This window comes from Beta vulgaris, chromosome 1 (genome assembly GCF_026745355.1).
Source record: "Beta vulgaris subsp. vulgaris cultivar EL10 chromosome 1, EL10.2, whole genome shotgun sequence".
NCBI lineage: Eukaryota > Viridiplantae > Streptophyta > Magnoliopsida > Caryophyllales > Amaranthaceae > Beta > Beta vulgaris.
The window spans coordinates 547,094-562,898 of record NC_079202.1 but is presented as its reverse complement, the minus strand read 5'-3'; the positions used below and the strand labels follow the sequence as shown (position 1 = coordinate 562,898).

At 32.8% G+C, this 15,805-nt stretch overlaps 1 protein-coding gene across 1 annotated transcript; it reads right to left on the bottom strand.

Moving 5' to 3' along the window:
- Nucleotides 1-1,073: 1,073 nt before the first annotated feature.
- On the bottom strand, nucleotides 1,074-5,753 carry LOC104902580 (hypothetical protein). Its single transcript, XM_010690403.4, has 2 exons — nucleotides 4,714-5,753; nucleotides 1,074-1,665 (listed from the first exon to the last, which is right to left on the bottom strand). Exons 1-2 carry the CDS (start codon nucleotides 5,570-5,572, stop codon nucleotides 1,184-1,186), a joined length of 1,341 nt encoding a protein of 446 aa, XP_010688705.2. The 5' UTR covers nucleotides 5,573-5,753; the 3' UTR covers nucleotides 1,074-1,183.
- Nucleotides 5,754-15,805: the final 10,052 nt, after the last annotated feature.

Below are 15,805 nucleotides of genomic sequence, written 5' to 3'. Positions count from 1 at the left end.
CCCTAAAGTTTTCTGACCCAGGAAGAGGACTAACCACCATCCTAATAGGATACTAGAACACCCAATTATCATCCCAAAAACTAATATCTCTACCATTCCCTACCTGCCATCTTAAACCCTTTTTAAACAAAGGCCTAATAGACATGAGTTTTTTCCATTGCCAAGACGCAACTAAGGAGACTTTATGAGTAAGAATATCTTGAGATTTAATATATTTCTTTTTAACCAAATTAACCCATAAATTATCTTTCAGCTTGATAAGTTTCCAGAGAAGTTTCATCTGCAAAGCTACATTGTTGACATCAGCTTTTCTGAAGCCCAAACCCCCATATTGTTTAGGAAGACAGATTTTGTCCCAACCAATCAAATTTGCAGTCTTGTTAAGATTATCTTTATTCCAAAAAAAATTCCTATAGAATTTATCCAAACTAGAGAGAATTGGCTTAGGAAGATAGAAACTTTGCATCTGATAATTAGCTTTAGTCGCCAAATTAGCTTGAATTAGAACCGTTCTACCTGCTTGCGATAGGGAATTCACTTTCCACTTAGGCAATTGGCTAACCACTTTCCAACAAACTTTCCCAAAAGTTTCCTTTATGACTCAAGAGCCTATAATTGGGCAGCCTAAGTACTCTCCTAAATTGTCTACCTCAGTCATACCCAACATAGAAGCAAAATTAATTTTGGAAGAATCTAGAACATTCGGGGAACATGAAAGGCGGACTTATGAAAATTGCCTTCAGAGGGGAACAAGTTGACCAGACATAGAACAATATTTATCAAGAATCCGCTTAATAGTAGAGCAACTACCTTCAGAGGCCCTAGCAAAGATCATAGTATCGTTTGCAAAAGTAAGGAACGGGATACGAACACCAGATTTTCCTATAGAGACTCCAATTGGCTTGTCTCTTTGGGCATTAGCCGCAGAGAATTGCCTAGCAAGGAGCTCCGCACAAAGAATAAAGAGATAGGGAGATAGAGGGTCACTTTGACGAATACCTCTAGAAGGGATGAATCTATCACCTGGGATACCATTGTATGTGGGAAGGTGAATTTGCTATAAATTTCCATCATTTTGCATAGAAAATTAAGATGCTTTTTGCTTCTAAATAAAAATGTGGGTCATAAAATTGTTATCCTAACAAAAAATGTGATGCCTTGATTACTCTTATACTATGTTAAGTCACCTTCCTGTAGAATCCAAAACTATTTCAAATAATTCAGCCTCTAGAACCTCCTCTTCCTCGTTGTAACCATGATCACTACTATTACTAACTGTACTTTTAGTTGTTGCACTATGGCTGAGCCACTCAGCATCAATCCTTCCCATGGAGAATAACTCCTTGCTGTCTTCGTAGCGCAATGCTGTTGGAGATGAATTTGCAACAGGACAGATGAAGCATGGATTTGGAGTCCTATAAGAATTTGCTGGAGGATAACTAAACTTGCTTTGGCCTAAATTCACAAGCACAGTTATGTCTATGTTTGTTGCAAGAACTGGGTATAATGGCATCCCAAACTCCTCTGACTTGCAATTTATTTCATGTACCAATTCAGAGTCTACTGTAAAGTAAACCTTCTTTTTTCTTGGGTCGAATCCACAACCAATTACTTTTCCAGTTTTCACCTCATCTTCCTTTCCAGATTCAAACACGAGTTTCATACCTGCAAAAGCAAGCATACTGGAATCAATCAATTGTCAAATGTTTATCAAAGCTATGTTCTCCCCACCTAAGCTTCAATAATTGGAAAAATATATGTTTAAGTTAATAAAGTGTAGGACTCAATAGCTTGATATAAGTTAGGGAACTTTGCCCTCTTAACACGGTTGCTCATTTTGTAGCTAGGTGGGAAGTTGATGTTAATTCTGAAATTATTTGTACTTCTTTGTTTCTCCAAAGTCTTCAAACATTGGTGGAACTTGACTTAATATAATTCTTTTCCCCTCAAAAAAAAGTTAGGGAACTTTGCTTAGGTATTTTTGAGATTTGACGTAATTCTCAAATTACTTCTCACATCTGGAAAAATTCCTTAGATACCCCTGAATTATGTACTCGGGCTCAAAATACCCTTATCATACATCGAAAATTCAAGTGCATTAATTTTCTAAGGTACTCTTGAAACTTAAACTTTGAACTTTAAAATTCAATAAAAGTATTTTGAGAATTAAGCCAAACCTCAAGGATACCTCAAGAAATTTCCTAATAAGTTAATGTATATCCTAATAGTTCATGCGGCCATCTAATTCAACTGTTACGGTCTAATAAGTCCTATTGATAAATTTTTTAAGTTCGTAAGATGAAGTACCCTATTAAACTGACATCTCACACAGATATAACTAGACTTTTTTGCACGCGATGCGTGCTTAAATTTTTTTCGAAACAGAAACTCGATTTTCTTCGGCATAAGAGTCAAAATTCTGCCACTTAAGTCTTTCACCATTCTTTTTGTTTTTTTTTTTTTACTTTTCAAAGTTAAATTCTATGAACAAAATAGAAATATTATTGAATTTATTTATGATTTCTTCGGCAGGTCAGGCTCCTTTTAGAGAGGGGGATGGTAAGAGAAACCTCACTCCAAAGAGCCCTTAGTGGAATTTGGTGACTAGAAGTTGTAAGACCAAACTTATATCATTAAGCCAAGCCTTGCTTGGTGCTGCTGACATATATAAGCTCTGGTGAATTCAAAATATAGATAATTTTAGGTAAACTTCAAAATATTTACGTAAAAAAAAGTCAATTGAAGATAAAACATCCTATTCCTTAGTATGCTTGGAGCCCAAAGGGACCTTAATACCAAGGATAACTAGATACCATCATTCACAATTACACCCCCCTTTATTAATGAATCCTACTTAATTACTAAAGATTCCCAAAATCTAAGGGTGTCTTGTAAAACCAGTCTTGCATTACTTTTTACCAAGTCATAAGTTATAACTTGAGCGTGATAGTGGTCAAAAGAGGAGATATAATTTTTTTATTTACATGTTCAACAAGTTATAATTTACAAGAGACTATTAGTTACAATTTGCTATTTGTGGCTTTTTGTATATTTTATTTAATATATAGACAACATAAGTGGAAAATAAATAACTTTTTCACATCCCTTAAGTGTTGGGTCAAACTCAACCCATATGTTTTGTGTCTTGAAAAAACATTGTAGGAGTCGAACTTGAAACCAGTTGACATAAATATTACTTGAATCCAGAAGTATCTAAATCCAACCTAATATGATCGACCTATTTTATAAGTTTACTCGCATGAGGTCCACCTAGTTAGGCTATGTTCTCTTTACTTGAAATATGGCGATTTAGTAATGAATATTTTTTTTTTAATTTTTGTGTTAAATTGAACTTTAGCCACATTGTTTTGCTAAGTTGTAAAAAAAAAATATTGATGTGAGATCTTGTTAAATTTGTCAACTACAATTTGTGCGATGTGACAATAAATATGAATTCTACATCGACAAAAGAAAATGTGATGTATGTTCCAGAAGGTCTACTTTTCAAAATATTTCTTTGAAAATTCTATAGAATTAACAATTTTTATAATCACGAATTCTTGAATAAGTCTTTATTATCTTTACATTCTCCCTTCATCGACAAATATGCATGCTTTTAAAAAAAGTTGCCATGGTTGACTTTGCCACAGAAAACGAGTATATTCAACTTTCAACAAGTATAATATGAAATTGAGAGCTAGTTTTGTCCGTCTGACCAAACTACCTTTAAAATTCATCTTCTAAGTATTACTTTTTGTTTAAATAAATAATTAACAGTTTGATCGTCAAACCATCTTTCCTCTTTACAAATGTATAAAATGATTTCTAAAAATCAAACTTTAATTCTTAGGATTGTACATAATAAATGAATGAGTCAAAATTTTATTTCTGATTGTAGAATACATGGATCCCCTATCTCCATTTTCCTACATCAAGTATTATATCTTACCACAAATTTAATTTGTTCATATCATTCTCAACATTCAACATTATTTGAGAGATAAATATACCAATTTTATACAAGTTTATTCTTCCAAGAGGAAAAAAACGATACGTTACAAAAAAATTCTTTAACAAATATGGATATTATATATTTATTGATTGAGATTATGTTGATATTATCAAATTATTGATCAAAACTAGATATGTTCATCAAGATAAATCAAACAAGACTCCACATAACTACATTTATCTTACTTATTGAAACATATTTATAAAACTCTCTTTAATTATTATCTCTACGTAATGTCAAGATTTCAACTAAAAAGAACTTCAGAAAAGGGATTATAGTTAAATTTAGTGTTTGCAGTAAAATTCATATCAGACTAAAGTTATCAATAGGGATATGAAATCATAAACAACATAAATTATATATATAATACTACCTCTGTTTTCTATTATTTGCAACAATTAGACATTTTTCCTCTACTTTATATCAAATCGTTGCACATCATAAAAAAACGGAGGTAATATATATTTGATAATACGACATGTTTATACTTCATATGGCATCATCTATGCTTTAATTTTAACATTCTCTTTTACTATAAAATTCAGTGGAGCATGCCTATTTAATATTCAATACTTTTTTAATCTACACACTTTATTTTTATCTATTTCTTTTTAATTTAAACACTATTGCTTTTTCCATTCTATTAGATAAAAAGCGAATAATAGAAAAGACAAAATTAGAGAGAGTTAGTAATACTATACCTCCAAGAAAAACAGAACCATCAGAATTAAAAGCAATAGAGCCTGGATAAGTTCCCGGCAACCTTGTGGTAACAATTCCCCCAACACTCAATCCAATTGACATCTTCACACCTCCATTTTTTTTACCCATTTTCAACTCCTCTAACAATTGGGACCCACTTATACTGCTTACGTGGAACAAACTTTCTTTACTTGAAGCAGAACAAGAATTACTCTGTTGTATCAACAACTTCGTTTTTTCGCCTTCACCTCCATTATTATTATTATCTTCACTTGAACTCAACACATTTATCTCAAAATACGCCTCTTCAGGAAACGATTTCACCACTGGTGGACCAGGCAACGGTAAACTCATTCTTACCGTGGAGTAATAATTCATGCTGTCTGGTGAACCTACATATTTGCGGCCCTTTTTTCTGAAGTGCAGTTTTTGCATGAAATCAACTGATCCGGACCCGATTTCCCAACTTTCTTCCACGGGGTTGTTAAAATATTCCCCTGTTGATCGTACACTGTTGAACAATGATGTCTTAATGGTTAAGCTTGTGAAGGCGAATCTTGACCATCCGTTCTCGACTGCTTCTGTAATCAAGGACGGATGGTCAGACCAATTAAATGAAGTTTTTGTCGATGAGCCACGGCCGAAGATATGATAATAACTTGGCCTTCTTTTGGTCTCGAATTCGACCGTAGTCGTATTGGCTTCTCTTGATGGTTGTTGTTGTTGACGTCGATCATGTTCTGTAAGTATGATACTTTGTTTAGAAGCAAAGTGTCGTCGGATTAGTAGGACAATAATGATTATTATGATTGTACAACTAAATACTCCCACAATTACTGCTTCAACCCACCCAAACATTATTGTTTCTTATGTTTTTAAGAATGTTTTATTTGTTTGTTTTAAAGATGGAAGATTGGAAGTTAAGAAGAATAATAAACGACAAAGAAGGAAATGAAGAAAGGGAGACAAACGTAGACTAATGAATTGTTCAAGAAAGGTAGGAAAGAGGAAAAGGAACCTTGAAACGTCATGATTCATGAAATTTACATGCGGATTGATGTGTAGACATTTTTGTAACACTTTTTAATCAGTTTATTATATGCTTTTTCCTTTCGATCTTTATTAGTTTATTTGTATTTTTTTTGGGATGTCTCTTAGCTTATTAGTTTATTCATTTATTTTATTTCTATTTTTTGGAATGGAATTATTAACTTTCTATCACACGTACATTCAACGTTAACATAAAATAATAGTTTATCTTTCTTTTTATATCATACAATATTGTTTCTCCTATAATATGTGCAAAAATATGAGTAAACTAATAAAGACTAATGAGGGTATTATGACAAAGAATATTATAAATCAATCAAGGAATTTGGTAATTGCTATGTTAAATTCAAAGTTCATTAATTGAACGGAGCCGGCACCCTTCACCAACTAGAAGCCGTTTTTGTTTTGTTTTTCTTATTAGGTTTACAAAAGTATGCTGACAGCATAGTATTAACCAATAAGTATCCTTATTTTTTGTTTTATAAGTTTACAAAAATATGCTGATAGTATTAACTAATACCATCTTAGGGTGATTTATTAGTAATCCACATACAATAAAAAATATAGAAAATACATGATATGAGATTCGTGAATTTAAATTTATATACTAAAGTTTTAACCATTGTAACTTGCATAATTTGCATTATTCATTTTCAATTATAGGTCTACACCATTCGACTAGCTAAAGGAGTAAAGGTGCACTGAGCAGCACAACTTTTGGCGGGGGTAGTTCACAACATGACCTTTAAGGTGCAACGCCTACATAAAGCTTGTTGGAGGCACAAATTATTAGAATAGTCAATCTAATTTTAACATAAAATTAGACGAATCCAATAAGGTAGTGTTTGGAAACTTGTATTTCATTTCAAATAATGGATTTGAAATCTGGAATTTAAAGTTTGTATTTCAATTCCTAATCATTGTTTTGTAAAGGGGGTTTGATAGATCGAGGAGAGAGAAATAGAGGTTTAATAGAGGAGAGAAAAAAAGTGTGGGTTAACTAAAGGAGAGAGAAATAGATATTAGAAAGAGAATGAGAGAAGTTGGAATATAGATACTCATGAAGTTGGGATATGTATGAGGAGAAAATTTCAAATGACAAAGTAATAGCTTGAATTTTAAATTCTACTAATATAGGCTTTTGATAAGAATTTGGACAAATTTCATAATTTCAATTCCATGTCATCCAAACAATAGATTTCATCCAAATCCGGAATTTGAAATGAAATCTTGCTATCCAAACATAGCATAATGAATTTTTCTAAAATCCCCATTCCATTTTACTCTAACCCAACACTGTCCTAATCATCCCTTCTTTTCTCCTTCCTTGTTTTCTTGATTCTCGAACTAAAATAAACAATTTAAAAAATAACTAGGCGATCTTACCGAATGGATTAAATTAGTTACTAAATGGATTAAGCTAGTTACTGAATGAGTTAGAGAATGTCGTTACTGAATATATCAGATCAAACTGATTACGAAATAAAATTAAACTGGTCCCTAAATAGATTAAACTAGTCACTATATTAAAAAAGGTGGCATGTTCTCTTCTTAATATTGGGCTTGGACCGTGCCTAATTTTGAACTAAAAGTAGGCGATATCTTACAATATCAACTGTGTTGAAGGTAGAAGATTCTACCTGAACCTTAAAATCTTGATTATTTTATTACTCCTTTAGTCTCAAAAATACGTTCCTTGTCTCATTTTTAACGACAATTAAGGAAGTGGATTTGTTATTTTAGATGTGCATTGAACAAGAAACTACTAGCCTTCATATGCACGCGATGCATGCATTAATTTCAAAATTTGTTATTCTATTAGATACTCCATTTGTACTTTATTTATGATTAAACTTAAATGTGAAAAATTCAACAGTTAGATGAATTTAGATATATTAATTTGCTAATGTAAAAATAAAAAAAAGGTTGTGAGTGATTGTTAACATTAATTTATTGTGAATGAATATTGAACAGAAAGAACAAAAATAATGAGTTGGTTTAACTGAATTAAAGAGTATCAAAGGTAGTGAATGTTCAGACTTTTCATGTGCACATTATGTATGCCATCTTTTTTTTATAAGGTATAAATATTTTGTCCATTTAATTTTTGATTGAAGTATTTGATGCATATACCATTTTAAACTTGTTTTAAATGGCAAGTTGGAATGAGAATTTTAAATGATTTGCTTTTGTAATTTTTTTCATTCCATTAATTAGATAATTAAGGGTATTTTAGTCACTTCAAAAGAGGACACCACACCTCCTCCCTTGGCTTATATAATAGAGATTTAGAAAATTTTGATTTTTTGTAACAAAATAAAAAAATTGATACTTGGAATAACATGATGAATAAATGAGGGATTTGTTGGAAGTTGTTGATTCAAAAAAGAAAATGGAAAATAAATCAAATATGGGAACAAATGTCAGTTTATCTTGAATGAGAATTAAGGGGTTGTTTGGCAATCGGCTGCTGGTAGTGGGCTTTTGGCTGGTTTAGTTGGCTTGTTTGACTGGTTGGAAGCATTGGTTGTATGTATTGGCTTTTTTAAATTAGTTGTTTAAGCCAATTGTTTGCAAAAGTGTTTGGCAAAATTAATTATGGTTGTTGGCTTTTTATTATAGAGTTTGTGGAACAATAAGCCAAAAAGCAATCCAAACACTTTTTTTTCATTTTGGCTTAAAAGCCAGCTTTTCAATCAACCAAAAAGCCAATAACCAAACACTTTTTTTTAATGTTTGATCAAATTGAAAAGTCAAAAGCTAATGAAAAAACCCATTTACCAAACATGGCTTAAATATGGGTACAAATGTTACTTTATCTTTATCGTGAATGAAAATTAAATATGGGCGTAGAAATTTACATAGATATATATATAATCATCGAAAATGGGAATATCTTTTTAGGATATCTAAAAAGGAAATGAGAAGATTATGTTGGGTAAAAAAAACTAATATGAATTCGGTACAGACTAGCTTGGTGTACACCTTATTCATCTCACGTGAGTTTTAATGATTACAACTTTCCGTTTTTGCCGCGTTCAGTCTTCCGCTCTTTTCTCTCTCCTCTGATAACTTCTCTCTCCTGATAGTTTATATAGTGTATTTTGAAATAATATAGTGTATTTTAAAATGATAGTGTATTTTAAAATCATAGTGTTTTGCTGAGTTTTTTTGGCATGATAGTGTTGCATGTTATAGTGTACATTGACATGATATAGTGTATTTTGAAATGATATAGTGTATTTTGACATGATAGTATTTTGCTGTGTTTTTTGACATGATAGTGTTGCATGATATAGTGTGTTTTGACATAATATAGTGTATTTTGAAATGTTATAGTGTAGTTTATTTGTATATTACACAAAATTATCATAATTGATCGTTATAGTGTTTGACATGATAGTGTATTTTGACATGATATAGTGTATTTTAAATGATATAGTGTATGTTTCACAACAGTAATTGTTAAAATTTTAGGGCGAGAGAATCTTATTGAAGAGAGAGAACATCGTGCGGATTTTGGAAAGCGTGAGTGACTAGTTTGTAGTGGGGCATATGTCCATGCCTGATCCACACTATTTTTAATGTGAACCGGATCCACACAAGACGAATTGTATTTTGGGACAAAGAAAGTATGAATTGAAATTCCCTCCTAATCAGAGACAACAAGGAGTTCTAGTTCACTAAAGAAAGATAAAGGAGAGTGAAGGCACGCCAGGTTTTAGATAGGGTGGTAAAAAAAAAGAAAAAAGAAAAAGAGAAAAGGAAAAAGGAAAAGACATAATAAAACATAAAACTCTTATAAGGTTAAGCAAGTTTTGTATGTGGCCAGCCACACAATAATATATGATACATTGATATAGCTACATTTATATATTTATTGAAGTAGCATTTATTTATTCATATATATAATCTCATATGGTTATAAGGTAATTTTATTATGTCTATAAACATAGCCTCAATTCAATATATACCTAAAATCAACCAATTAAAAAAAAGTAACCTCATTTGTTTTTCAAGTAACCCTATTATTTTATTTTGGCTATCTAAAGAGTAATTCTACTTGATTGTTAATAAGAGTAACCCCATTTTTCATTAGAGTAACCCCCATATATAATGGTAACCCCATTTTGACCATCGTCGTAACCCCTAATAACTATCTTATATGTGAAGTAGGCACACCATCAACTAATGGTGTGGCTGGCCACATACAAAAGTTTGTGAATAAGGTTTATGCGGAATCTCTTACCTCCGACGAATTTTATGTAACGCGTTGCCCTTCTAGTTAAAAGAGTATGCAATGTATAGCCCTGCCGAATATTGTATTGCTCGATATACTTAAGTAATAGTTCGTACCATTCTAACTAATTTTCTATTAAATTAATAATATATTAATAATACACAAATTTGAAATTCTCCGTGTCTTTGTATGTATTTATGCTCCTTCTCTCTATCTCCTTGATTCATTTTTATTAAGTAAAAAAAACAAACCAAAGACCCTTTCAATGGTATGACTTCTTATATCTCACATGAGAGACCAATGTTCAAATTTTGGTGGAAACAAAATTTCAATGTTGTTTGGTGAGTTAAGCGAATAAGAAGGACCCAATGTTTGCAATTTTTCACCGTTTGGGACCTGTTCTTTTTTTTTGCACCGTTTGGGACCCAAAACGGGATTATGAGCATAAAGTTAACCTTGGTTAACTTGTGGGGCCAGTTGACAATTAAAACCCCCAAAAAGCTATCATTTGTTGTTTTTCCCAAAAAAAATTATGTCAGTTGAGAGAGAAAAAAAACGCTAAAGAAATCTTTTACCTGTACTTGGCGCCATTCTATCTTCCACTCCACTACACTCCATTCCCCTGTTTCTTTCAGAACTCTCCTTCATCTTTCTCTCAAAGGCGAAAACAAGGGCTTAGTAGAAGAAGCTTCATCTCCAAAATTTTCTGATTTTTCTTGCTTATATCTTTGTGGTAATCATCTAAACTCTATTATTTTTGTCTTTTTTAGCAAAATTCATTTTTTTTTTGGGTCAGTTGGAGGGTTTTGGTTCTTGTAGGTTTGGAAATTCAAAATTCTGAAATTTGTTTTTGTTCATGTTTGTTGTTTTTTTGTTCGGATTATACTTTGTGTGGTGGTTTTATTTTGTTTTGCATGTTTATCTGCTAAAAATTATGATGAACACTTAGGGTTTGTTTGATTTTAGTTATGAAATGCACTAACTACAACAGAGGGTTTTGTTCTAAAATTCTCACAAATATAAAACCTCATGAATGGATTTCTGAGGGTTTTTGACACCCTTTTTTTTGGCAACCTTAGCACAGTGGCATAATACTTGACTGTGATTCATCTTCTTCACTGCAGGATTGCCAATACTAATTCAAAGATGCTGCAATGGAGTTTTTTTTTGGTTATAGGTTATACAGTTTTTTTGGGAAGAATTAACATGGTGTTTTTGATTTTTTTGGATGAAGAAAACTGGTTCATTTGTTCCATGTTCCATGGAACCCATGTATTTATGCATTGAATGAAGCAACGGTTACTTTTTTGGATTTTACTGAATATTTAATGCTTTTATTTTTTTTATTATTATTATTATACCTCCGGTGGGTTAAAGTCTGGTTAACTTACCGGATTCCTTAACCCAGGTCCCAAATGGTGCACAAAAAAAGGATAGGTCCCAAATGGTGAAAAAGTGCAAACTTGGGATCCTTCTTATTCGCTTAACTCGTTGTTTGGTAGGAGTGGGGTCGAGACTTATTGGGGCCGTTGGAGGGTTTGCAGGAAATGGGAATGGCGATGTTGTAAGTTTGGGCTAACAACTTTAAAATATAGCTAGGTCCGGCTCTAATAATTCAGATAGTATGAACATATAATCATGTTAGCAATGCAATTTCTTGGATGATTAATGATAAGAGCATGTAAAATTATGTGTTTTTAAGGTAATTATATATATATTTGTTACATACTTTAAATAAGCAAAATATAAAAAGCAAAAACTAACAAGCGCTTCTGGACGTTAGATAAAGTAACAAAAAATAAAAATATTAAAATGCATCTAAACATTAATTATACCGATTGAATGCGTGATTTTGGAATTTATTCCAAGATTTATACCATTTTTAGAAATATATTTAAATATAAAATTTGCATAATAATGTGTGTGGAAGCAATTAGTTTTAGATGTACTAGGAGCACTATGGAAATTTCGTGGAATCAACTGGTGAACTCGATCACTCACTTGAGCGAAACTTGCAGTTGAACTACCCCGAAGTAGGGATGTCAGTGGATAATGGACCCTACCCGAATCCTTGGATGCTGATCCGTTTTTAGCGATATGAATTTTTTTTGGACCCGACGAATACGGATAGGATCCTAGTTTTTATTAACAGATATGGACTGGGTGCTAAATTATTACCCAGATACGGATCCGTTATCTGTTTGGATAGTTATTTTAAAATATATAATCAAAAGGGTAAAACTTGTTAGAAACTGACAATTGCAATAGCGAGGAAGAAACTAATTTCAAGGCCGTACGGTGGTAGGAGACCAGTGACTTGAAAGCAATTATGGCCAGACAATGGTGGCAATCGACACTTAACCCTTGAAAGACATTATACTTTTTGTGTGTGTTTAAACCGTTAGTTTATTCCCCAAGGCGCCCATGGCCCTGGCTAAGATCGGGCAACGTGCGCGCGTGTGTTAGCAAGCCCAAGTCTAACCATGAGTCCATGATACTCAACCATAAAAGCATCTCAAGTACCAACTCAAAGAATAAGAAGGGAGTGAATATATAAACAAGGGAGTATTCCCTCTCAAAAACAATAAAACTCAATGTTAAACTTTTAATGTTATTTATGTTTGGATTTGTTATATTAAGGTTGAATATTTGTTTACTTCAACATCAAAAAATAAAATGCTAAATTGCATTGTTTTGTTCTTTAAAATCTTTAATTATTGTGAAAATTATGGTCGTTTGTAGAAAAAAATTTGGATCCGTTTTGGACCCAGATCCATTGAATCTATTGGATATGGAATATTGATCTTCATTTATTACCCAGCGATTTGGGTCGGATCTGGATGACTGGATCCATGCATGGAAGACAAGTATGGATCTGAATTCTAGAGAATTTGGTCTAAGATCATACCCGTTGACATCTCTACCCTGTAGTGAACTTGAATTTCAAATAGACATTCTATCTTTATGATAAGCAAAACTTTTGGGTATGCTATCCTAGACAGCTAACAGAGGTTGCCGGCAAATTGATAAAGTAGATTCTCAGGCAGACGGTCGCCGGCAGAATTCTTGGATGATAATATTTTATATATATATACACATTATAGTTGCTTCTATATAAGCCACGACTTTGTATCGCTTTGCTGTTGATTCTAATCTGTTATATTAAAAAAAAATTATGGAAGGCATTAATGTGGCTATTATGAAGCAAAAGACAACTCGGTTATGCTTAAACGAGAACTAACGTAGTGGTGGAATCACAACTTTCTGACGGCCATGCGTTTATGATAAATTTATGGGTAGTTTGACTTTGTGACTATCAGAAAACATTGTTTTATTGTACTGTATATGTTACCTAGATTAATACACTAAATACTGACTAGAAAAGAATCAAAGATGCACAATGTACTTATCTTCATCCATATACTATTGGGTTATATGTAATCATATACTTTGTTCGAATAAAAGATTCGCAAAGGCAGAAAAAGAGCTTTCAGAACTCTGTCGTGATAGGAGACCACGGACTTGAAAGCAATTACGGCCCGCCACTGATGGTTATCGAACGTGGTCGGAATGCTCCCCAAGGTTAACACAGTAGCTAAGAATGCCACCACTAGCAAACTGAGCTTTGGAGATAAGCACGAAAACCCAGGAAGAGAGAAGAGAAGAGAAGGAAGAAGAGAGAGATTGTATTTGTGTATATTTGACTGAACAGAAGGCACTAATTTTATAGGGAAAAATCAAGCCAAAAACGGACAAAAATCAAGACAGAAATCAATGGGCGGATAATTAGGGATTGCCATGAATACTGTAACGGTAAAACGTTACAGAATTTCAACAGCCACACACGCGTAGCTCCCAGGTCCAAAACTTTAGTTAAGTTAAGTTTATTCCCCAAGGCCCAAGGCCCAAACCAAACATATCATCCAACCACAAAAGTATCTCTAGAAACCAACTCAATAGATGGAAGGAGGGAGGAAATATATAAACATGAAGAGATTCCCTCCCACAAGCAATGTGGGACAAACAACAAAATGAGCCAAGGCTTTTCCAAGCCTGAACTCCAACATACTTCATTCGTTTCAATTTAATTGTGACACTTTTAAAATTACGGACTTTTAGGCAATTTTTGGAGAGGAGAGAGATAGAAAAAGAAAAAGAAAAAGAAAATGTCCCATGTGATAGGAGAGATAGAGAGATGTTATTACCTAAAATGAAAGTGTCACAACTAAATCGAAATTTTCTAAAATAGAAAGTGTCACAACTAAATTGAAATGGAGGAAGTAGAAAAATTTGTCAAAAAAAAATCTTTTAAATGTTCAATTTTGCGAGAAAATACCTTTTAAAAGCATTTTTTGCGAAAAAAACCACAAACTTAAATTTTTTTGCAAGATGAAACCTATTCCCATTTTTCGGTGTGGTTTTTGAGATCTGATCAGAAAAAATAAGTTCAGATCAGATCAGAAAAAATAAGTTCAGATCAGATCAAATAAATTCAGATTAGAAAATTTAAGGTGAACTAAACATAGCTTCAGTGTAGAAATATTAACTATCAAAGCAAGTTTTCGAGTAGGATGTGAGAATCAAACATCAAGGTTAAGTTGTCTACACCAAAAATGGCCTCGACAAGATTGGCGAGAGAGGACTCTTGACTCTTAAAAAGGGAGGATTTTCAATACCTCATAAAATAAATGAGGTAAGTATAATTGTAACCATGGTGTTGTGTAATAAATACCATACTTATAGGAAACTCATTCTTTTTTAGTTAATCACAATATATAAGGATGATAAAATAATGAGTGTCCAATAATGAGTGTGCTATTTTAAGTGAGATGAATTTATAAATTGAGTTAATTTTTATGAATATACTTGACTTCTTTTGAGTTACTTTTAATTCTACTATAATTAAAAGTTGAACAACTGAAAAGGTAGAGAGAAGAAGAAAGAAGAGGCACTCACACTATGGCTCGACTTCTTACTCAAGGCATCAACAATTACATTTGCTTTCCCCTCATTATATTGGATGTCTAAGTCATAGTTCTTAATCAACTCCAACCATCTTCTCTATCTCATATTAAGGTCTTTCGGGGTGAAAACGTACTTCAAACTCTTATGTCGGTAAATATCTTACAGGTTATCCCGTAAAGGTAATGTCTCCCAATCATCAATGCAAACACTATAGTGGCTAACTCTAGGTTGTGGGTAAGGTAATTAGCCTCATAAGGTTTCAATTGACGCGACGCATACATGATTACCTTCCCATTCTGCTGTAACACACATCCCAAACCATTCTTCACCTCAAATTCCTCATTTTTTCCAGGCAGGGTCAAAACAGGTGCGAAGGTTAAACGTTCCTTTAAAGTCTGAAAGGCTTCTTCACATTTTTCACTCCACTTTGACTCTTTCTTCATCAAATTGATCCTTGGCCTCACTATCTTCAAGAAATCTCTCACTTATCTCCTATAATAGCCAGCTAGATCTAGGAAAATTCTAATGTCTGACACATTCTTTGGAGTTGGCCACTTACTCACAGCTTGAATCTTGGCAGGATCTATAGAGACTCCTTCCTTTGACACATAGTGACCCAAAAATGCTACCTTCTCCAAATGGAACGGATGGGATTTAAAATATACCGCAAGTGCACAGTGTCTGTTTAGCAGAAATTGGCAAATACGGGTCGATCCACAAAGAGAGGAGTTCTACAGATTTATGGTCAATTATTTAACTACTTCAAGAGAGAAAATTAATTGAAGAATTAATAACTAAACTAGAATAAACTAGAACACAAAATGATGTAGGTTTAT

Coding starts and splice junctions, on each gene's coding strand:
- LOC104902580 (XM_010690403.4), bottom strand. CDS start 5,572: ATGTTTGGGTGGGTTGAAGCAGTAATTGTGGGAGTATTTAGTTGTACA. Junction 1,666..4,713: donor TGGTTCTGTTTTTCTTGGAG/GTATAGTATTAC, acceptor TTGCTTTTGCAG/GTATGAAACTCGTGTTTGAA.